This window comes from Heterodontus francisci, chromosome 5 (assembly GCF_036365525.1).
Source record: "Heterodontus francisci isolate sHetFra1 chromosome 5, sHetFra1.hap1, whole genome shotgun sequence".
Classification (NCBI taxonomy): Eukaryota; Metazoa; Chordata; class Chondrichthyes; order Heterodontiformes; family Heterodontidae; genus Heterodontus; species Heterodontus francisci.
In genome coordinates, this window is record NC_090375.1 from 47,443,529 (window position 1) to 47,468,431 (window position 24,903).

The 24,903-nt window shown below is 45.7% G+C and overlaps 1 protein-coding gene across 8 annotated transcripts in view; it reads left to right on the forward strand.

Annotated features, from left to right (window-relative positions):
• LOC137369819 (zinc finger protein ZFAT-like) overlaps positions 1–24,903 on the forward strand; it is a 359,810-nt gene that overhangs the window by 298,668 nt on the left and 36,239 nt on the right. For 7 of the 8 annotated variants that reach the window (XM_068031379.1, XM_068031380.1, XM_068031377.1 and 4 more), the window contains one exon: positions 1,071–1,192. In XM_068031379.1, coding sequence (XP_067887480.1) covers positions 1,071–1,192 — 122 coding nt within the window. Of the gene's footprint in view, positions 1–1,070; positions 1,193–20,398; positions 20,522–24,903 lie in introns of those variants that run through there. The other variant, XM_068031381.1, reaches the window with a different exon arrangement.

The window sequence follows — 24,903 nt, forward strand, 5'->3', positions numbered from 1 at the left end:
TGTTTCCAAATGGGAGTAAATCCTGTCCCGAAGAATCCTCTCTAGTAATTTCCCTACCACTGACGTAAGGCTCACCGGCCTATAATTTCCTGGATTATCCTTGCTACCCTTCTTAAACAAAGGAACAACATTGGCTATTCTCCAGTCCTCTGGGACCTCACCTGTAGCCAATGAGGATGCAAAGATTTCTGTCAAGTCCCAAGCAATTTCTTCCCTTGCCTCCCTCAGTATTCTGGGGTAGATCCCATCAGGCCCTGGGGACTTATCTACCTTAATGCTTTGCAAGACACCCAACACCTCCTCCTTTTTGATAATGAGATGACTGAGACTATCTACACTCCCTTTCCTTTGAATAGTGTGCTTTTATTTGCTGTTAACGCTTGCATGTAAAGAATGGCTGCTTAGTAGAGATATTGGGGTGTACACAGCCTTCATGTCAACACCTTCAGGAAAGAGAATCAACATAGCAAGCATGTCACAAGTGGACCTACTGAATTAGAGCAATATAGTACAGGGTCATAATGATTTCCTTCACCATGATCATAAAAGAGCCTCACCATCTGTGGTCTTTGTGAAAACCAAATTTTGTAATGAATTTTCAGAAGTGGTTTTTATTCCTGAGGTCAGCAGGTGAGCTCAGACTTAAACTGTTAACGATCAAAACATTTCATAAGTTGAAAAATAGACAACATCAAATGCGGATGCTGCAGCATGCTAGTTGAGAGAAAATCCCATGGGAATGATAAAGATGTTTCACTTTTCCTTCCATCTTAATAACTCTACCTCATGGTAATTGTGGGAAATCAGCAGTGAAACAGATTGTTATGACTTAATAAAGCATTAGAAACCATTTTGCTGGTTCAAAAGTGGTTTCATTCTGAGTGTGATATTGAAAGTAATGGAAAACGAGCACTGAGTTCAGGGTACATAAAGCTAGTTAATGTCATTTCACAGTATCATCATTATCTGCCTATCATGCTATATTATGAAATGTAACTGTACAATCAAAAAGCCATCAGGTTATTAGCACGACTTACAAAAGGTATTATATTTTCCTTTTTATTTTAAAGGTGGTGTAAAGTGTCCAGTGTGCAGTTTTGTGTATGGTACCAAGTGGGAGCTGAACAGACACCTGAAAAACAAGCATGGACTGAAGATTGTGGGCAGTATAGAAGGGGAAGCTGTAGAGCAGGTAATTATTTCCTCTTCTAAAGGTGCTAATATCTTACTAGGCTGCAGTTCTGGAGGATACCAGCTGAACTGTGCACCTAACACGTGGTCATTCTTCACATGTATTTTGACAGCAAGGGATGTTACACGAGTAAACTGGTCATCAGAGGTCAAAGTCCACTTCTCCTATCATCCACAAATGTGTTTGATCCAGCAGGGGTCGCAGGATGGCGATCAGCAGAGGGCACCTGTAGCCAGTTGTAGCACTCCTACTATTGACCTTGCTGAGATTAACTAACTCAGCACTGATTGGGAATCGAACATGAAATGTATAACTCTACCACACCGTCCATTCAATTTAACAATTGAGCCATTACAGGTGCAGCAGGTACTCTTTTAATGAACTTATTGCAAGACACCCATGTTATCTATATTGTATTTAGAATTGTCAATTTCTTCTCCATGAATTTGCCACAATTACACCACATATTGCCAGTCATTCTGTATAAATTGCCGGTCACATCAAAGATATACACCTCACAGATAGCTAGTTTTGTTTTCCATTAGGGACATCTCAGGTTTAATACTGTCATTTTGTTTGTACTTTCCCTTCCATAAAATGTGCTTTGTCTCTAGTTTATCCATTCTGTTAAAGAAAGGAAGACTTGCATTTATATAGCACTTTTCATGACCACTGGACATCTCAAAGCGCTTTACAGCCAATGAAGTACTTTTGAAGTGTAGTCACTGTTGTAATGTAGGAAATGTGGCAGCCAATTTGCACACAGAAAACTCCCAAAAACAGCAATGTGATAATGACCAGATAATCTGTTTTTGTGATGTTGATTGAGAGATAAATATTGGCCAGGACACCAGGGATAATTCCCCTGCTCGTCTTCAAAATAGTGCCTTGGAATCTTTTATATCCACTCAAACCGAGGCCCCATTTGCCTTCTCAATATCTCACCCGAGAGACTGCGCCTCCAGTATTTCAGCATTCCCGCAGTATTGCACTGGTGCGTCAGCCTTGATTTTTGTGCTCAAGCCCTGGCATGGGACTTGAACCAAGCAAGTCAGAGGCAAGAGTGCTACCAACTGATCCACAGCTGACACCACATTTTATGACTCAAAATGCAAACTACTGAAGTATTTATACTAAAATCTTCTGAAGTTTAGGAGCATCATGTGATATAAGTGGTAATCTGAAGTATAGTGACTGGGGTTTTCTGTTCAGTCCCCGAGGTCCGTACAAGTTAGCTCTTGAACAGATAAAGACAAATTGCTCTGTGGTGAGCAAGGATGTGCTCTGAATGGTGTGAAGCACTGAACATGAGAAAAATAGCTGAAATTAAAACCTTGAAACATAATACATATCTCTGAGGTTGAGTGGATTGCAGCTTTTCATTTCAGTATTGATTTAATGATATCAAAATAATTGAAATAGTGCAAATCTGAAATGAACAATAGAATATAAGAATGGTAGGGTTGGTCTACACAATCCAAACACTGGCCCTTACTGTCTCCAAAGTGTTGGTGAATTTTGGACAGTAACTTTAGAAAAGCACGACACAAGTAAATTGTTTTCAGGTGAAACACTTTATTTAAATAGTTGGCATAAGTTCATACAATGATTCTGAAGTAAAGAGTGATATCATGGCTGATCTTCTACCTCAACGCCATTTTCCTGCACTATCCCCATATCCCTTGATATTTATAATATCTAGATATCTATTAATCTCTGTCTTGAACATGCTTAATTATTGAGCCTCCACAGCCCTCTAGGGTAGAGAATTCCAAAGATTCGCCACCCTCTGTGTGAAGAAATTCCTCCTTGTCTCAATCCTAAATGGCCTCCCTCTTATTCTGAGATTGTGTCCCCTGGTTCTAGAACCTCCCCCCCAACCCCCAGCCAGGCAAAGCATCCTTCCTGCATCTACCCTGTCGAGCCCTGTAAGAAATTTGTATGCTTCAATGAGATCACCTCTCATTCTTCTGAACTCTAGAGAATACAGGCCCAGTCTCTTCGATCTTTCCTCATGGGACAATCCCACCATCCCAGGAATCAAGTCTGGTGAACAGTTGTTGCACTCCCTCAATGGCAAGTAAATCCTTCCTTATATAAGAAGACCAAAACTGTACACAATAGTCCAGATGCGGTCTCACCAAGGCTCTGCAATTGCAGCAAGACTTCTTTACTCCTACATTCAAATCCTCTTGCAATAGAGGCCAACATACCATTTGCCCTCCTAATTGCTTGCTGCAACTGCATATTAGCTTTTAGTGACTTCCGAACAAGGACACTGAGATCCATTTGGACATCATCACTTCCCAATCTTTCACCATTTAGGAAATGCCATCACCATCCCTGGGTATGTCCTGTCCCACCAGCAGGACAGACTTACCAGAGGTGGTGGCACAGTCGTATACAGTAGGGAGGGAGTTGCCCTGGGAGTCCTCAACATCGACTCCGGACCCCATGAAGTCTCATGGCATCAGGTCAAACATGGGCAAGGTAACCTCCTACTGATTACCACCTACTGCCCTCCCTCAGCTGATGACTCAGTACTCCTCCATGTTGAACACCACTTGGAGGAAGTACTGAGGGTGGCAAGAGCACAAAATGTACTCTGGGTGGGGGACTTCAATGTCCATCACCAAGTGTGGCTCGGTAGCACCACTACTGAGCGAGCTGGCCGAGCTCCTAAAGGACATAGCTGCTAGACTGGGTCTGCGGCATGTGGTGAGGGAAAAACATACTTGACCTCGTCCTCACCAATCTGCCTGCCGCAGATGCTTCTGTCCATCACAGCATTGGTAGGAATGACCACCGCACAGTACTTGTGGATTCGAAGTCCCACCTTCACATTGAGGATACTGTCCATCGTGCTGTGTGGCACTATCACCGTGCTAAATGGGATAGATTTCGAACAGAACAAGCAATGCAAAACTGGGAATCCATGAGGCACTGTGGGCCATCAGCAGCAGCAGAATTGTACTCATCCACAATCTGTAACCTCATGGCCCGGCATATCCCCCACTCTACCATTACCATCAAGCCAGGAGACTAACCCTGGTTCAATGAAGAGTGCAGGAGGGCATGCCAGGAGCAGCAGCAGGCATACCTCAAAATGAGGTGTCAACCTGGTGAAGCTACAACCCAGGACTACTTGCATGCCAAACTGTGTAAGCAGCATGTGATAGACAGAGCTAAGCGATCCCATAACCAATGGATCAGATCTAAGCTCTGCAGTCCTGCCACATCCAGCCGTGAATGGTGGTGGACAATTAAACAACTAACTGGAGGAGGTGGCTCCACAAATATCCCCATCCTCAATGATGGGGGAGCCCAGCACATCATTGCGAAAGATAAGGCTGCAGCATTTGCCAAAATCTTCAGCCAGAAGTGCCGAGTTGATGATCCATCGCGTCCGCCTCCTGAAGTCCCCAGCATCACAGATGCCAGACTTCAGCCAATTCGATTCACTCCGCGTGTTATCAAGAAACGACTGAAGGCACTGGATACTGAAAAAGCTATGGGCCCTGACAATATTCCTGCAATAGTACTGAAGACCTGTACTCCAGAACTTGTCACGCCCCTAGCCAAGCTGTTCCAGTACAGCTACAACACAGGCATCTACCCTGCAATGTGGAAAATTGCCCAGGTATGTCCTGTACACAAAAAGCAGGACAAGTCCCACCCGGCCCATTACCGCCCCATCAGCCTACTCTCAATCATCAGTAAAGTGATGGAAGGTGTCATCAACAGTGCCATCAAGCGGCACTTGCTTAGCAATAACCTGCTCAGTGACGCTCAGTTTGGGTTCTGCCACGCCCACTCAGCTCCTGACCTTATTACAGCCTTGGTTCAAACATGGACAAAAGAGCTGAACTCGAGGTGAGGTGAGAGTGACTGCCCTTGACATCAAGGCAGCATTTCACCGAGTATGGCATCAAGGATCCCTAGCAAAACTGAGGTCAATGGGAATCAGGGGGAAACCCTCCGCTGTCTGGAGTCATACCAAGTGCAAAGGAAGATGGTTGTGATTGTTAGAGGTCAATCATCTAAGCTCCAGGACATCACTGCAGGAGTTCCTCAGAGTAGTGTCCTGGGCCCAACCATCTTCAGCTGCTTCATCAATGACCTTTCTTCAATCATAAGGTCAGAAGTGGGGATGTTCGCTGATGATTGCACAATGTTCAGCACCATTCGTGACTCCTCAGATACTGAAGCAGTCCGTGTAGAAATGCAGCAAGACCTGGACAATATCTAGGCTTGGGCTGATAAGTGGCAAGTAACATTCGCACCACACAAGTGCCAGGCAATGACCATCTCCAACAAGAGAGAATCTAACCATCTCCCCATGACATTCAATGGCATTACCATCGCTGAGTCCCCCACTATCAACATCCTAGGGGCTACCATTGACCAGAAACTGAGCTGGAGTAGCCATATAAATACCGTGGCTACAACAGCAGGTCAGAGGCTAGGAATCCTGAGGCGAGTAAATCACCTCCTGACTCCCCAAAGCCTGTCCACCATCTACAAGGCACAAGTCAGGAGTGTGATGGAATACTCTCCACTTGCCTGGATGGGTGCAGCTCCAACAGCACTCAAGAAGCTCGACACCATCCAGCACAAAGCAGCCCACTTGATTGGCACACCATCTACAAACATTCACTCCCTGCACCACCGACGCACAGTGGCAGCAGTGTGTACCATCTACAAGATGCACTGCAGCAATGCACCAAGGCTCCTTAGACAGCACCTTCCAAACCCGCGACCTTTACCACCTAGAAGGACAAGGGCAGCAAATACATGGAACACCACCACCTGCAGGTTCCCCTGCAAGTCACACACCATCCTGACTTGGAACTATATCGCCGTTCCTTCACTGTCGCTGGGTCAAAATCCTGGAACTCCCTTCCTAACAGCACTGTGGGTCTACCTACCCCAAATGGACTGCAGCAGTTCAAGAAGGCAGCTCACCACCACCTTCTCTAGGGCAATTAGGGATGGGCAATAATTGCTGGCATAACCAGTGATGCCCACATCCCATGAATGAATTTAAAAAAATGCTCTGCATTTCTGTTTTTCTTTCACATTTTTCCACCTCATCTTCCATCTGTCATGTTCTTGCCTACTCACATAGCCTGTGTAAATTTCCTTGAAGCCTCTTGCATCCTACTCACCACTCACATTCCCACTTAGTTTTGTGTCATCAGCAAACTTGGAAATATTACATTTGGTCCCCACATCCAAATCATTGATATAGATTATGAATAGCTGGGGCCCAAGCACTGATTCTTGTGGTACCCCACTAGACACAGCCTGCCAACCGAGAATGACCCATTTATTCCTACTTTTCTGTCCATTAACCAATTCTCAATCCATGCCAGTATATTACCCCCAATACCATGTGCTCTAATTTTGATTACTAACCTCTTGTGTGAGACCTTTAGCGAAAGCCTTCTGAAAATCCAATACGTCACATCCACTGGTTCCCCTTGTCTGTTCTGCTAGTTACATCCTGAAGAAACTCCAACAGATTTGTCAAACATGATTTCCCTTTCAAAAATCCATGTTGACTCTGCCCAATCCTACCATTATTTTATAAGTGTCCAGTTATCACATCCTTTATTATAGATTCTAGCATTTTCCTTACTGTGCATGTCAGGCTAACAGGTCTGTAATTCCCCGTTTTCTCTCCCTCCTTTTTTAAATAATACGGTTACATCTGCTACCTTCCAATCTTCAGAAACCATTCCAGAATCTATAGAATTTTGGAAGATGATCACCAATGCATCCACTATCTTCCAGCCACCTCTTTCAACACTCTCAGATGTTGATCATCAGGTCCATCAACTTTCAGTCCCATTAATTTCCCCAATTACCTTTTTAGCAATACTAATTTCTTTCAGTTCCTCCTTCTCGCTAGTCCCTTGGTTCTCTTGTATTTCTGGAGATTTTTTGTATCTTCCTCCATGAAAACAGATGCAAAGTATTTAGTTTCTCTGCCGTTTTCTTATTCCCCATTATACGTTCCCTTGTCTCTGCCTGTACTTGGCCCATATTTGTCTTTGATAATTTTATCCTTTTTACATATCTATATAATCTTTACAGTCCTTTTTTGCTAGTTTACCTACATGTTCTATTTCCTCTTTATCAGTTTCTTGATCCTCCTTTGCTGAATTCTAAAATGCTCAAAATAGAGACGTGTGACCAGTGGTGTTCCACAGGGATCCGTGCTGGGACCACTGTTGTTTGTGATATACATAAATGATTTGGAGGAAAGTATAGATGGTCTGATTAGCAAGTTTGTAGACAACACTAAGATTGGTGGAGTAGCAGATAGTGAAGGGGACTGTCAGAGAATACAGCAGAATATAGATAGATTGGAGAGTTGGGCAGAGAAATGGCAGATGGAGTTCAATCCGGGCAAATGCGAGGTGATGCATTTTGGAAGATCCAATTCAAGAGTGGACTATACAATAAATGGAAAAGTCCTGGGGAAAATTGATGTACAGAGAGATTTGGGTGTTCAGGTCCATTGTTCCCTGAAGGTGGCAACGCAGGTCAATAGAGTGGTCAAGAAGGCATACGGCATGCTTTCCTTCATCGGACGGGGTATTGAGTACAAGAGTTGGCAGGTCATGTTACAGTTGTATAAGACTTTGGTTCGGCCACATTTGGAATACTGCGTGCAGTTTTGGTCGCCACATTACCAAAAGGATGTGGATGCTTTGGAGAGGGTGCAGAGGAGGTTCACCAGGATGTTGCCTGGTATGGAGGGTGCTAGCTGTGAAGAGAGGTTGAGTAGATTAGGATTATTTTCATTAGAAAGACGGAGGTTGAGGGGGGGACCTGATTGAGGTGTACAAAATTATGAGAGGTATAGACAGGGTGGATAGCAAGAAGCATTTTCCCAGAGTGGGGGATTCAATTACTAGGGGTCACGAGTTCAAAGTGAGAGGGGAAAAGTTTAGGGGGATATGCGTGGAAAGTTCTTTATGCAGAGGGTGGTGGGTGCCTGGAACGCGTTGCCAGCGGAGGTGGTAGACGCGGGCACGATAGCATCTTTTAAGATGTATCTAGACAGATACATAAATGGGCAGGAAGCAAAGAGATACAGACCCTTAGAAAATAGGCGACAGGTTTAGATAGAGGATCTGGATCGGCGCAGGCTTGGAGAGCCGAAGGGCCTGTTCCTGTGCTGTAATTTTCTTTGTTCTTTGCTCCCAATCCTCTGGCCTAGTAATTTTTTTGGCAATTTTATAAGCCTCTTCCTTTGATCTAATACAATCGATAACTTCTCTTGTTAGCCAGGGTTGAATCACTTTCCCTGCTGAGTTTTGTGCCTCAAAGGAATGTAAATTTGTTGTAAACCATGTATTAATTCTTTAAATGCTCGTCATTGCCTGTCTACCATCATACCTTCTAATGTAGTTTCTCAATATACCAAAGTCAACTTGCTCCTCATACCTTCGTAGTTTCCTTTGTTTAGATTTAAGATCCTAGTCTCAGATTGAACTACATTACTTTCAAACTTGAAGTAAAATTCTATCATACTATGGTCACTTTTCCCTGAAGCTGGTTCCTTTACAACCAGCTTATTAATTAGCCCTTTCTCATTGCACAATACCCATTCTCTAGCTGGTTCCTCAACCTTTTTTTCTAGAAAACCATCTCGTATACATTACTCTGTCGCACTCAAGGTTGTCGTGTCTTTTCGATGTTGAGCCCCTGTTGCTCTGACCTTCCTGAGGCGTGAGTACCATTTTGTTCAGCCTCAATGCTTAGTAGTTTAGACTTGAATGACAGGTATGTCAATTGAGGCTAGGTGCATCAATCTCATGTGACTCATCAGACCAATATGTCCTGCTATTATTTCTCAATTCTATTGTCCAGTTATTCTTTTTGACCATGTCATGCAGTTCCCTACCTGCTAAGAATGAGGCACATTAATTTTGCCACATGGACATTAAATTTCAAATTGTTGCTGGGAAGAAGAAAAGGCCTGTTACAAGGGGTTACCAGGCCCCTGGTTGGAAAAACATTTTTGCATATTAACAGACAGTACTTGTAGACAAAGGAGCTACTCCCTGCTCCAATTCAATCCACAAGCAGACATAGTCAGACCAGTTTGTCACATGACTAACTGACTGTTGCAGAGTTTGAACTGAGAGTTTTAAATTGGAGAGACATTGTTTGAACTGGCAGAAAGCAGAATGCTCCTGGACTGAAGCAGACCTCCTCTCCTGTTCTGTCTGCTCCCATCTCTTTTTCATGGAACTCCATAAACCGACTGAAGACACATGAACCCCAAGAGAGAAAAGTCTCCGACAGTGAAAGGTTTAAGAAGAATACTGGGCCCCAACGAAAAGCAAGATCCAACTACAAACAAGGACTCTACAATGAGCTCGAAGACCCGTAACAAAAACTCTTTCCACTTTATTTTTATTTTTTATTTTTCTTCTGCTCTTTTCTGCCTCTATTTGCATGTAAGGATCGCTTGTGCATGCTAGCGTGGGCACGTCGTGTATCCATAGGCATCAACCAAATTAGAGTTTAAGTTTAATAAAATTTCACCTTTCTTCTTTAAACCTAAGAGCCTATTTGTGCTCGTTTCTTTGCCTTATCATTGGAAAGCGGTGAACTAGGATTCACCAAGGGGTAACTAAAAACACTGTGTCTAAAAATAAAACCTGTTACAGTAAGACCAGGTGAAGGCTGAAAGGGAACCCGAGACTTCTTTCTCACCTGGTCGTAACAACTGACTTTCACTACTTCCCTGGCCTCTTAATTATCACTTTGTCTGATGTCAGACTCAACAGCAATAACAATTTCTATTTCAATAGTGCCTTTAACATAATAAAATGTCCTAGGCGCTTCACAGGAGCATTTTAAAACAAAGTATAATACTGAGCCACAAAAGGAGATATTGATCGGGATTTCACGTTGGGCAGATGGGAGTCGGCCACTGACTGAAAAGTCGGCAAACCCGCTTCCACCTCGGCTTGGGATCCGACCCGCATTTACGGGTCCCCAGACTTTAAATGTTTCGAAGTGGGACTTCCACCCGCTTGAGGGAGGAAGTCCCGCCTCAGTTAGCTGCCCGCCAATCAGCGGGCTGGCAGCTCTTAGTCCCAGCAGCGCCACCTGGAACGGTGTCCACTGCTGGGACTGCAGCCCAGCCGAAGACATGGAGTCGCGAAGACAGGTAGGTTTTGGTTGCCCCGCCAGGGGTAATCGGTCGGGCCCTGGCGAGGCAAAGGGTGGTCTGCTGGGGGGAAGGGAGGGCGTGTTGGGTGCTGGGGGTGGTTGGGGTTGCGGGGGCGGCCCTCCATCGGGCACCCTGTGCCCGATGAGCAGGGCCCACCCCCTGGGACGATCGCGAGTGCCTGGTTTTCACAGGCGGCTTTTCCTGGCTCCAGGACGCCCGCTTGCCACGCGTAAAATGCGCATGGAGGCGGGTGAAGACCCTTAAATGGCCATTAAGCAGTGAAGGGCGGAGGCGGGAGCCTCCCGCTCCATTTTACGCCATCCCCCCACCACCATACAGCTTGTTGGGCTGGCGTAAAATTCTGGCCATGAGGTCAGACGACCAAACGCTTGGTCAAAGAGGTAGGTGTTAAGGATTGTCATAAAGGAAGAAAGCGAGGCGGAGAGGTATAGGGAGAGTATTCCAGAGCTTAGGGCCTAAGCAACTAAAGGTGCGGCCACCAATGTTAGAGCGATTAAAATCAGGGATGCACAAGCAGCCAGAATTAGAGGACTGTAGATATCTAGGAGGGTTGTGGGGCTGGAGGAGATTATAGACATAGGAAAGGGTGAGGCCATCTAGGGATTTGAAAACTAGGATGAGAATTTTAAAATTAAGGCATTGCTTGACTGGGAGCCGGTGAAGGTCAGTGAGCACAGTGATAGGGGAACGGAAATAGATACGGGTTAAGACACGAGCAGTAGAGTTTTGGATTTCCTCAAGTTTTCAAGAACTCAACTCGCCTTGAACCCACCCACTCTGGTTTTAACAGATGCGGAACAGGGTGAGGCGCATGGCTCACTCATTTAAATATTTTAATGAAACTGCGTGCCTCAAATTATGGCCTGAATCTAGTGAAGACGTTTGGAGTGGGAATTGAGGTGCGGTGGGCCGGAGAATAGCATCAGATGCATCCATCCGGAAATCCGGCGTTGTGACGTCAGTTCTGGATTTAGTCAGCGACAGGAAAGGTCCAAGGCGGCATTGCCTCCCTGACATGATGCGAGTGTAATTTAAATAGCTGAACAGATAGTTATACTACATATGAATGGAAGTGAAAGTGATTTGGTGGGGGGGTGGGTGGGGCTTGGAATTTTTTTTCTTCTTTCATGGGATTTGGGTGTTGCTGAGGCAAGCATTTGTTGCCATCCCTAATTGTCCTCATGCCCTAGACAACTGAGTGGCTTGCTAAGCCATTTCAGAGGGCAGTTAAGAGTCAACCACATTGCTGTGGGTATGGAGTCACATGTAGGCCACACCAAGTAAGGACAGCAGATTTCCTTCCCTAAAAGACATTAGTGAACCAAATGGGTTTTTAAGACAATCGATGATAGTTTCTTGGTACCATTACTGGGACGAGCTTTCAATTCCAGATTTTTGTTAATTTTTTGAATTTAAATTACATCGGCTGCCATGCTGGGATTTGAATCAGTGTCCCCAGGACATTAGCCTGTGTCTCTGGATTACTGGTTCTGTGACATTACCACTACGTCACTGTCTCCCCCTAATTAAGTGGACGACGGGCAGCCCCCACGTACCTTTTAGATTCCAAGCGGCACCGAGGTGAGGCAACCGTAACCGGCACTGGATAGGGGAACGGGGGGAGCGGAGGCCATTGTCGGCCTACAATGCTGTACGCTCTGCAAAGGTAGGCAGGTTGCCGGGTGGCATTACCGGGTGTGCATACTGCTGGGTGATCTGCACGGATGGCCATACTATTGGTTGAGAGTGTTGACTTTCAGCAATCGTGGGCACTGAGGGCCATTAGCAAGGAAGCGGAGAGGAGTAGCAAAGGCAAAGCTGCCAAGGAAACCATCTCTGCAAGGACAGCACTCTGGAGTCCTACTGATCACCTGGCATGGGTATAATACACCATTACTTTGTGGACCCCCGTGGTGTGATGCAACATCTCCGACGAGAGCAGCAAGAAGGGCCCACCTGTGCCAGACAGTGTACTGAACTCAAATCAGCTATCTCCAAATATCCAAGCGGCATTGTCAGTAAAGACTGCAGCTCTCCAGGGATGCTACCAGCTTATGTACCAAACTGCAAGATGAGTTGCGACCTATGGCATTCGATGGTCACCTTCTGCCCGCAGCCTTGACAATCACTGTGGCACTTAACTTTTATGCATCTGGATCAATCCAAGGATCCACTTGGGACATGTGTGGGGTCTCCCAGGCAGCAGCCCACCGCTGTATCAAGGAGGTGACCATGTGAACATACGAATTAGGAGCAAGAGTAGGCCACTCAGCTCTTCGCGCCTGCTGCGCCTTTCAATAAGATCATGGCTGATCTGATGGTAACCTCGATTCCACATTCCTGCCTACCCCGCTTTCATCCCCTTGCTTATCAGGAATCTATCTATCTCTGCCTGAAAAATATTCAAAGACTCTGCTTTCACTGCCTTTTGAGGAAGAGAATTCCAAAGACTCACGACCCTCTGAGAGAAAAAATTTCTCTTCTCTGTCTTAAATGGGTGACCCCTTATTTTAAGTAGTGACCCCTAGTTCTAGATTCTCCCACAAGCAGAAACATCCTTTCCACATCCACCCTGTCAAGACCCCTCAGGATCTTGTATGTTTCAATCAAGTCGCCGCTTACTCTTCTAAACTCCAGGGGATTATAAGCCTAGTCTGTCTGACCTTTCCATATGAAACAACCTGCCCATTCCAGGTATTAGTCTTGTAAACCTCCTCTGAACTGCTTCCAACACATCCTTCCTTCAAATAAGGAGACCAGTACTGTACACAGTACTCCAGATGTGGTCTCACTAATGCCCTGTAAACTGAAGCATAACCTCCCTACTTTTGTATTCAATTCCCTCGCAATAAACAATATTAGCTTTCTTAATTACTTGCTGTACCTGCAAACTAATCTTTTGTGATTCATGCACTAGGACACCCATTTCCTTTGCATCTCAGAGTTCTGCAGTCTCTTACCATTGAGATAATATGCTGCTTCTTTATCCCTCCGGCCAAAATCCGGGGCGGCACAGTGGCGCAGTGGTTAGCACCGCAGCCTCACAGCTCCAGCGACCCGGGTTCAATTCTGGGTACTGCCTGTGTGGAGTTTGCAAGTTCTCCCTGTGTCTGCGTGGGTTTCCTCCGGGTGCTCCGGTTTCCTCCCACATGACAAAGACTTGCAGGTTGATAGGTAAATTGGCCATTATAAATTGTCCCTAGTATAGGTTATTGATAGGGAAGTATAGGGATAGGTGGGGATGTGGTCGGAATCTGGGATTACTGTAGGATTAGTATAAATGGGTGGTTGATGGTCGGCACAGACTCGGTGGGCCGAAGGGCCTGTTTCAGTGCTGTATCTCTAAATAAAATAAATAAAAATAAAATAAAATGGACAATTTCACATTTTCCCGCATTATACTGCGTTTGCCAGATCTTTGCCCACTCTCCTAACCTATCTATATCTCTTTGTAGCCTCCTTATGTCCTCTTCACAGCTTACTTTCCCATCTATCTTTCTGTCATCAGCAAAGTTAGCAACCATACCTTTGGTCCCTTCATCCACGTCATTTATATAAATTGTAAAAAGTTGAGGCCCCAACACTGATCCCTGCGGCACACCACTCGTTACATCTTGCCAATCAGGAAATGACCCATTTATGCCTACTCTCTGTTTCCTATTAGCTAGAAAGTCTTCTATACAAGCCAATATGTTACCCCCGACACCATGAGTTTTTATTTTCCGCAATAACCTTTGAAGGTAACTTATCAAATGCCTTCTGGAAATGAACGGTTCAAGAGGGCCAACGAATATGTGCACTGCTAGACGGACCCTGGCAGTCAGGCTGAGAGGGCCATTGGATTCAGGGCCATTGCTGGATTCCCCCAGATGCAAGGTGTCATCGATTGCACACATGTGGCCAATAAGGCTCCAACGGACAAGCCAGCCGACTTCACCAACAGGAAGGGCTTTCATTCCATCAATGTTCAACAGGACTGCTGCCACCAAAAGTGTTTCTTTCAGGTGTGTGCCCGCTTCCTGGGAAGCAGCCATAATGCCTACGTACTTTGACAGTCTCAGGTGCCACAGCTTTTTAGCCCCCACTCGCCTTCAGGGATGGATTCTCGGTGACAAGGCCTACCCATTGAAGACATGGCTACTGACATCTGTGAGGAACACTCACACTGTAGCAGAGGAGAGGTACAATAGTTGCCACAGCTCTACCCAACCAACCATCAAGCAGGCCATTGGGCTGCTGAAGATGTGATTCCGGTGCGTAGATTGATCCACTGGAGCCCTGCATTATACTCCACCGAGGGTCTCGAGTATCATGGTGGTCTGCTGTTCTTTGCACAATCTAACCCTAGGAGGTCTTGCATTACGAGGGCATGATTGATCACCCATCCTCAACCAACGAGGAGGATACAGAGGAGGCTAATGAGCAGGCAGCACTGCATGTTGAAGCCCTTGCACTAGAGTTCACACACATTAAGCGATGGGCCAAGGAGTCAAGAGACAGTCTCATACTTACCACTTCCAGCCACCATGATGGCCCCTCATAGTGAAAGCAATGAAGTCTCACTTAAATGCATTCACTCTGTCACCTATTTTCTATTTGGATTCCGTGCTTTGCGCCCAGCTTATCTACGCACAATGGGCCATGTGAGATGCTTACCAAAAGAGGGCTATACCTACACTGGCAGCCCACTAAGGGAGAAGGGCGAAGTCAGCATCTCACAATTAAGGCATAAAGGAATGAACATCTTCCAGAATGAATGTTGACTTCAAAAGCGAAAAAACTTTGTAACACAAAACAAATGTCAAATATCAAACACCTGTGAAACCCCAGGTGCATCTAGGTGGGGTTTTTTAGGCTTTCAAGTGCTTCAATGAGGTGTGACCCCTGCGCTTGCTGTTGGGCTAGCCTGAGGCCTAGAGGGGCCAGGTTGCCTGAGGCCTTCCTGCACAGGTGCAGGATACTCTTCAGGTGTCATGGCTACTGGAGCTGGGCTCACTGGTGGAGGGGCTCAGGAGCCACTGACCACACTCAGAGCACCCTGAGGGGAGCCCCAGCTGTGGAGGACAGCCTCTCCTCCCTTTCAAGGTTCACTTAAACCTCCCTGCTGGCCAGAGAAGGATGAGGAGCCTGAGAAGACTCCAGGCGCAACGTTCTTCTCTTTCTTTGCCACTGCTGCGTTGAGCTTGTTCCCCAGGCGATGGTGTGCGGGTCTACATGCTTTTGTGGGATGTGGCTCTCCATGAGAGTTGCCAACTTCTCGATGGAGGCAGCCATGCGCTCACACGCCTGAGACATGGCAACACTCATGGTATGCATGGACTCCTCCATCGTCCGCTCATGGCCATGCCTGGCCTCTGGCATCTCCATCAGATGTTGACTTACTCTCCAACTGCAACTTCAGCATGCCCTACGCTGTTGAAACCATAGGCTCGTCATCAGCCTGGAGCTTAGCATAGACCGGGCCACCCATAGTCCTCCGACTATCAGAGGACTCGGCTGTCTCAGCTTTAGCCAGCTGCTCGATGCATGTGCGGTGCTCTCACCAGCTTGTGACCCTAATTTTAAAGCCAAATGTAAAGCCACCGAGGTGAAAGTATCTGCACTGGTGGAAGGTGCAGGAGAGTCATGTGACGATGCATCCTCTGACTGCGGTTCCTCCTCAGAGGTTGATGGCTGTCCCCCTTCTGCTGGGATCTCCTGTGGACGCCGACCTGCATAAGAGAACACAAACATGCGTGTGCAGATCTCGTCATGTAATCTATGTGTGATGAAGTTCTCCAGAATTGTTGGTTAATGGCAATCCTCACTCTCTTGCGCGGAGACTCTCGTCTCACCATCCGCTATTGAGCGGCCGCCCTAGGTCCCTGCTAACTCCAGTGCTTCATTCTCAGCTGTCAAGAGAGGCAGTATGTCTGCAATTCCTCCAGCAGTCCTTGAGATCTCCCTGTTGTTATGGGCCTGCTTGTCCTGCAAGTGGAAAGTGGGGGATAATATTTTTCAGGAAGAGCAACAGGACGGTTGTGCTAGTGGCAGCCTCTCATCCCATGCTGGGGTTTCCTATATGGCTCATCCCACGTCAGCTCTTGGGAGGTAATGGGGGTAAGCTTCATAAGATAGTGACCTGTAACCAAGATGGAGCTATACATTTGGCAGGATGTCCTCACAGCTGCTTACCTTATATGCTTGTTTGGTCAAGCAAGAGGACCTCTTCTTGCCATCACTGGGAAGAGGACCTCCTGCCTTTCCCATGCAGCCTGGAGGAGAATCTCCAGGGAAGCATCGCTAACTCGGTGTCTTGCCTCTGCCATACTGTGGCGTCCTTCTCCGGGGGGGTGGAGGTCCAGGAGTCACTCCAGCACCAGTTTCAACAGTGAACAGCAAATAACAAAGGTAGCAATGAAAGCAGGGCTGGCAGGCTTTAAACATGGTGCCAGCACCTGCTCTGGAGTCCTCTAATGCCACATTCAGCACCTCGAAGCCCGCCCCGTCACATGATTGGACTGGCCCCTACCCCTCTATTATAATTGACCACCCACTGCATGAATAGGGCGGGCCCGCCACATGGGTGATGAGCGACGTCGGCGCCCATTTCCAGGTCTGCTGCCAGACGCTGTGACAGGAACACTAAATCCAGCCTGATATCTGCATTTCAGGTTTAACACTGGCTGGCTAGGTTTCCCGGGCCTCATAAAAACATGACAGCTAGAGGGAGATGACGACTCTGCAGGGAAGAAGTGCCTTTCCAGCACTACCCAGAAGAAGCAGGAGTGCTTTCCCCCCAGCTCCCAAAGCTAACTTCCTTCCCTCCCCACGTTCAGACCAGCCCCCTTCTCCACCCTTCCCCCCCTCACCCCACCCAACCACCATCCATCACTCCTATTGCACAGCATTGCTTGTCCAACAGGGAGCCAAGCCTGTCAATCAGGCTGGCAAGGCACACACTGTCGAGTCAAAACTCCAGGCGCTCAGGGAAACCTGGACAATGCTCTTTCCTCTGCTCCCCCACGCGCCCCCCCCTGACTTGAAAATTCTGCCTAGTTAGTATCAGGGCCATTAACTCTATTTCTCTGTCCACACATCAGAAGCTGCTGAGTATTTCCAGAATTTTCTGTTTATATTTCTCATAGTTTCTGTTGCTAGTTTTGAATTGACCGTAGGCTTTAAGCATGTTCTGTTATCGACGGCATTGTTTCAAGTTGGATGTTCCTTTTTTCAATCTCCACCAATCAGTCTTCGTTGTCTATTGTGATTGTTGGCTAATTCTTAATCACCTGGTAAATAGCAGCAGCATGCACTTTGGATTGATGTTGCATAATTTGTAATGGCATCAGTTTTTTGCAATGGTGTCCAAAAGATTTAACTTTTCAAATCTCTCAGTCTACACTATTTATGTTCTGGTCACCATATCACAAAAAAGATATGCTTGTATTAAAAAGTGTGCAGGATAGAAGAACAAGACTGATCCCAATCAGAGGGAATGAACTATGAAAGATCATAGTTTGTCTACAAGCACTTTTATGCATTTGTATGGCATTAATCTGCTTGTTGTTTTCATGGAGGAGTTTATTTTAATTCTGTTGACGACCCCATTAAAATAGCACACAGAAGATTATTAGATCAACAACAACGACATTTATATAGCACCTTTGACGTAGTAAAGTTTAACATTGGATACAAAATTGGCTAAGGGATAGAGAAGACAGAATTGTGGTGAACAGCTGTTTTTCAGACTGGAGGGAGGTATACAGTGGTTTTCCCCAGAGTTCTGTACTGGGATGTCGGTGGGCTGAATTTTACCAACCCCTTGACGCAATGGGAGAGGCCCGCCTCGACCCCCAACGTAGAAAAGGGTCCACCCCATATTATCGGCAGCAGGGGGACCCCGGTGCAGCCCCCCTGCCACTTCGCAGTGGAGCTTTCATCTAAATATTTAAATGAACATTAATAAGATGCACATGATCTTACCTGGTGGTGGCAGTCGTCCCACGCCAATTTTACAGCCACCGATCACAACTTGTGCGCAAGGAGTTCTGAGGTAAGAAACTAGTGGGGAGGGGGAAGCAATAAAATTATTGGTGGTGGGAGCGGGGAAAATGTTTTTTATTGGCTGTGGGGATGGTGGGAAGGGGTTGAAGGGCAAAACTGATGGGGGGGTGGTTGAAAGGGCCTCTAGGTTCCAATAAAATTTTAAAACAAGTTTTAACCAATTTCCCCTTTAAATATTAAAATTTCATCGAAGACCTTTAAAAATGGTGGCTACACCGGATGCTGTTGCTGGGGACATGGCAACCGCCCCCTCTATGTCATCGGGAGCTGCCGCTCCGCCCCCTCTATTTAAATGAGCACCTGCGCGTAATATCACAGGGAATCGGCGGCAGCACTTCCGTGTTGGATAAAATGATAAAATTCAGCCATATGTTTTTGATGTATATTAATGACTTGGGGATACAGAGAACAATTTTGAAATTTTCAGATGATTTGAAATTTGAAAGTGTAGTAAACAGTGACAATGAACAGAGTAAATGGAGATAAACTGTTGCCACTCATGAAAGATCAAGAACAAGAGGGCACAGATTTAAGGAAATTAGCAAAAGAAGCGATGCTGACATGAGGTAAAGCTTTTTTACGCAGTGAGTGGTTAGGATCTGGAATGCACTTGCAGAGAGTGTGGTGGAGGCAGATTCAATCGAAGCATTCCAGAGGATATTTGATAGTTATCTGAAAAGGAAGGATGTGCAGAGTTATGGGGATAAGGCAGGGCATGGCACTAACTGAATTGCTCACTCAGAGAGCCTTTGCAAATAAGATGGGCCAATTGGCCTCCTTCTGTACTGTAAGAATTCTGTGAGGAAGATAGTAATGGACTTCAAAAGGACGTAGGTATGCTGGTGGAATGGGAGGACACATGACAGATGAAAAATGTGAGGTGATACATTTTGGTACAAATGATGAGGACTGACAATAAAAGCTAAATGGTACGATATTAAAGGGGATGCAAGAACAAAGAGACTTGGGGGTGGGAGGAATGTGTGCACAAATCTTTGAAGATGGCAGGGCAGGTTAACAAAGCAGTTACCAAAGCATATGGGATTCTGGACTTTATGACTAGAGACATAGAGTACAAAAGCCAGGAAGTTACGCTAAACCTATATAAAACACTAAAATAAAAACAGAAAGTGTTGGAATTACTCAGCAGGTCAGGCAGCATCTGTGGAGAGAGAAACAGAGTTAATGTTTCAGGTCTGTGACCTTTCATCAGAACTGTTCTGTCACAGACCTGAAATGTTGGCCAGAATTTTACGCCGCTGCAGCGGGTCAGATGGGGGCAGGGTAAAATTGAGCGGCAGGCTCCGGGAGGCCTACACTTCTGCCTCCGGGCGTTTACGGCGTCGGGTGGGGGGGTGGGAAATGGCCCGCCTGCTGGGGGCTAATCAAGGCCCTTATGTGGCCACTTAACAGCCACATAAGGGCCCTCGCCTGCCTCCACAGGTATTTTACCCATGGCAAGCGGGTGTGCTGGGGACGTGAAAGGCCGCCCAGCGATAGCTTCCGGGGGGGCATGGCAGTCGGGCACAGGGTGCCCGATTGAGGGCCGCCCCCACCTCCCAACCCACCCCTGGGACCCAAGACATCCCCCTCCCCCGAAACGACCACTCCAGCCTCACCAGGGAAGGACCAATCCCCCTGGTGAGGCATGCCCCTACTTACCTTCCCTCCTCGATCCATGGCGTCGGCTGGGCTGCCATGAGGCGGGACCTCCTCCCTCAAGTGGGTTGAAGTCCCGCCTTGGGACAATTAAAGCCTGGGGACCCATAAAATATGGGACGGATTCCTGGGCTTGACGGAAGCGGTTCCCCACCGACTTTCACGTCGGAGTCTGGCTCCCGTCTATCCACTGTAAAATTCCGGCAGTTAACTCTGTTTCTCTCTCCACAGATGCTGCCTGACCAGCTGAGTAATGCCAGCACTTTCTGTTTTTATTTCAGATTTCCATCATCTGTAGTATTTTCCTTTTATCTATATAAAGCACCAGTTTGGCCGCAGCTGAAGAATTGTGTTCAATTCTGGACACCATACTTTAGGAAGGACATGAAGGCTTTGGAATAAGTACAGAAGAATGGTTCCAAGGATGAGGAAATACAATTCCGTGGATAAACTGGAGAAGCTAGAGCAGAGAAGGCGAAGAGGAAATTTGATGGAGATGTTTAAAATCATGAAGAATTTAGATAGAGTAAATAAAGGAAAACTGTTTCCAATGCTTGAAAGATCATTAACCAGAGGGCACAGATTTAAAGTGATTGGCAAAGAAACCAAAGCCAACATGAGGGAAATTCTGTTTTAGATTTTGGAAGGCACTGCCTGAGAGGGTGGTGGAAACAGTTTCATTCGGAGCTTTCAAAAGGGAATTGGATAAATACTTGAAGGTGAAAACATTTCAGTGATATGGGCAAAGAGTGGAGCAGTGGGAGTAACTAGATTGATCTTCGAAAGAGCTGGTGTAGACTTGATGCAGGGCTTCCTTCTGTGCAATACTATTCTATGACCCCATGTAAACGTTCCTCACAGGAGCGTTATCAAACAAAATTTGACACTGAACCACATAGGGAGATTTTAGGATGTTTGAAAAGAGGTAGGTTTTAAGGGGAGAAGTAGAGAGCCATAGAGGTTTAGGGAGGGAATTCTAGAGCTTAGGACCTAGGCAGCCGAAGGCATGGCCACCAATGGCAGAGCAATTAAATTGGAGATGTAGAAGAGACAAGAATTGGAGGTGTGCCGAGATCACGAAGGGTTGTGGGACTGGAGATTACCACGATAGAATAAGGCGAGAACCAAAGACAGTGGCTTTGGTCTTCTCAGTGTTTAGTTGGAGTAAATTTCTGCTCATCCAGTAGTGGATGTCAAATAAGCTGTGTGACAAATCAGACACTGGAGGGGTAGAGCTGGGTGTTGTCAGCATGCATGTGGAATCTGACGTGTTTTCATATGATGTCACCAATGGCAGTATGTAGATGAGAAATAGGAGGGCTCCAAGGATAGATTCTTAGGGGACTCCAGAAGTAACTTGGTAGGAGCAGGAAGGTTCTCACATTGCAGGTGATTCTGTGTCTGGATAGATAAGAATGGAACCTGGCAAGGGTAGTCACACCCAGCTGGATGTCGGAGGAGAAGCATTGGAGGAGGATGGTATGGGCAACCTTGTCAAAGGCTGTAGATAGGTTGACAAGGACTAGGAGGGATAATTTACCGTGATCACATTTGTAACTTTGATAAGGACCATTTCATACTTGAGCAAGAGAGAAACCTGATTGGAGGGGTTCAAGCATGGAGTCCTGGAAAAGATGGGTACAGATTTGGGAGGTGAAAACACATACAAGAATTTTGGAGAGGTAAGGGAGGTTAGAGATGGAGTGGTAGTTTTCAAGGGCAGTGGAGTCGAGGGTATTTTTATAAGGAGAGGGTTGATGACAGATTTGAAGGGGAAATGGATAGTACCTGAGTAAAGGGACCCATTAACATCATCAGCTATCTTGGGGACCACGAAGGAAGTTGGGTGGTCAGCAGTTTAGTGGGAATAGGTTCGAGAGAGTAGGAGGCAGATCTCATGACAAGATAAACTTGAGGGCATGATGGGAAGTAGGAGAGAAACTAAAGAAAGATGTGAGTTCAGGGCTTGGGCGGGAGAATCACATTAGCTAATAATGCAAACAGTAATTTCTAGCCAGCAGCTACGAAAGCTTTATAGTCTGGTCAAAAGTCATGGTAAATTTTCTTAAAAGGAAAGAGGAGTGTGCAGTCTAAGTGGTTCCTGCCCATGCTGTGTAAAAAGGAAGAAGGTTTTGGTTGTTATGACCGAGGCAGGAGGAGTGCACTGTTTTTCTAGTTCCACTTCTCTACAGGTCACAACATATATTTAATTTTTTTCTAGTTACCAATACGGTCAATCATAGATTCTATTTTTATCCCAGAATAAAATACACCAACAAACAACAAAATTAGCAGTTTATTATAAAACAGGTCTTTATCAGTAATGATGCAAATAATTAACACACAGATTGAAATATAAAAGTTCCCTTTTTACCTTAGCCCCTCACACACAAACACACATATGCCGTTAACTGAAAAAAGAGATTTTCGTTTTCGAACTCTATTACAAAGTAAACAGACAAAAAGAATACTTTGGCCAAATACTTGCTAATTCTTAAAGAAAGAAAGAGAAGATATGGAAAGATGTCAGATGCCGTTTGTTTTGGTTTGGTGTCCCAAATACGCATAGACGGCTGTCACTGGGATCTTCCTAGAACAGTTTTTGTCAGGCGATGTTGAAGATCAGTTTGGGCAGGCTTTCCAGAAAAAATGCAGCATCAGGGGTTTCAGGCAGTTTCTTGCTTCTCAGCGCTTCTTAGAGAGATGGAAAAGTTGGCAGGCTTTTTTAAAGAGATGGAACAAGCTGAGTTTGGGTTTTCTCCCTTGGCAAATTTTCTCCCACTGTCCATATCCCAACTCTCTGTCCAAAGTGAAACCAAAAACAATGTCACAGGAGTCAAGCCTATCCCTTAGAATCAATTCTGAGAGACAGGATAAACTGCCACTTAGAAAGGCACAGGGATAGTCTATCAGGGATAGTCAGCATGGATTTGTTAAGGGAAGGTCATGTCTTACTAACTTGATTGAGTTTTTTAAGGTAGTAACAAGGAGGATTATTGAGGGCAGTGCAGTGGATGTGGTCTACATGGATTTTAGTAAGGCATTTGACAAGGTCCCGCATGGCAGATTGGTCAGAAAAGTGAAAGCCCATGGGATACAGGGGAATGCGGCAGGTTGGATCAAAATTGGCTCAGTGACAGAAAACAAAGGGTAGTCGACAGATGTTTTTGCGAATGGAAAGCTGTTTCCAGTGGCATTCCACAGGGCTCATTGTTGGGTACCTTGCTGTTTGTGGTATATATTAATGATTTGGACTTAAATGTGGGAAGCATGAGTGGGAAATTTGCTGATGACACAAAAATTGTCCGTGTAGTTAATAGTGAAGAGGATAGTGTTATGACCAGGTGAGAAAGGTGTCGAGAGATCCCTCTCGGCCTTCACCTGGTCTTACCGTAACAGGGTTTAATTTTAAACACACCGTGTTTTTAGCTTCCCCTTGGTGAATCAACGCTTTCCAATTATAAGGCAAAGAAACCAGCACAAACAGGTTTCTTAGGTTTAAAGAAGAAAAGTTGAAATTTATTAAACTTAAGCTCTAATTCGGTTAACGCGTAGGGACACACGATGTGCCCACGCCAGCATTCATATGCAATACACACATGCAAATAGAAACAGAAAAGAGCAGAAGAAAAATAAAGTGGAAAAGTTTGAGACAATATCTGAAGAGTTTTTGTTACGGTTCTTTGAGCTCACTTCATTGGAGTCCTTCATTGTAGGGGCCCAGTATTCTTCTTAAACCTTGTTCGCTGTAGGAGACTTTTCTCTCTTGGGGTTCATGTGTCTTCAGTGGATTCAGAGGCTTGTGAGAAAGAAATGGGAGCAGACAAGAGATATCGTCTCAGTCCAGGAGCAAACAGACACTCTGCCTTCAAACTCTCTGTGTGGCCAGTTCAAAAGAACAGCCAGGTAGTCATGGCCCTTGTGGTTTTTATCCTCCTTAGCAGGCCCTGGAATGCGCTTCCTCACCTTTGATGTCTGTTCGTATGTAAATGTTTTTTTCCAGCCACGGCTGATCTGTTTAACAAGTCATTTCCTCTCTCCAACAACAATTAAAAATCAATGTTCATGACAGAATTGATGTGCCTCATTCTTGGCAGGTAGGGGCCTAGCATGACAATATCTGTAGACTCCAGAATAATATCAATAGTTTGGTTGAGTGGGTAGAAAAGTGAAAAATGGAATTCAATCCGGAGAAGTGTGAGGTAATGCATTTGGGAAGGGCAAACAAAGCAAGACAAACAGAGTAAACAGGAGGATATTGAGAGGGGTAGAAGAAGTGAAAGACCTTGGAGTACATGTCCATAGGTCCCTGAGGCGGCAGGACAGGTAGATAGAGTGGTGAGGAAGGCATATTAAATACTTTCCTTTATTGACCGAGGTATAGAATACAAAAGCCGGGATGTAATGCTGGAAGTGTATAAAACACAGGTTGGGCCACAGCTGTAGTCTTGCGTACAGTTCTAGTCATCACATTACAGAAGGACATAATTGCTCTGGAAAGAGTACAGAGAAGATTTACAAGAATGTTGCCAGGCCTTGAAAAGTTGTATCTATGTGGAAAGATTGGATCGGCTAGGGTTGTTTTCCTTAGAACAGAGGAGGCTGAGGGGGTGACTTAATCGAGGTGTACAAAATTATGAGGGGCCTAGATAGAGTAGCCAGGAAGGACCTGTTTCCCCTAACGGAGAGGTCAGTTACCAGGGGGCACAAATTTAAGGTGGTTGGTAGAAGGATTAGAGGGGACATGAGGAAAATTATTTTCACCCAGAGAGTGGTGAGTAGCACT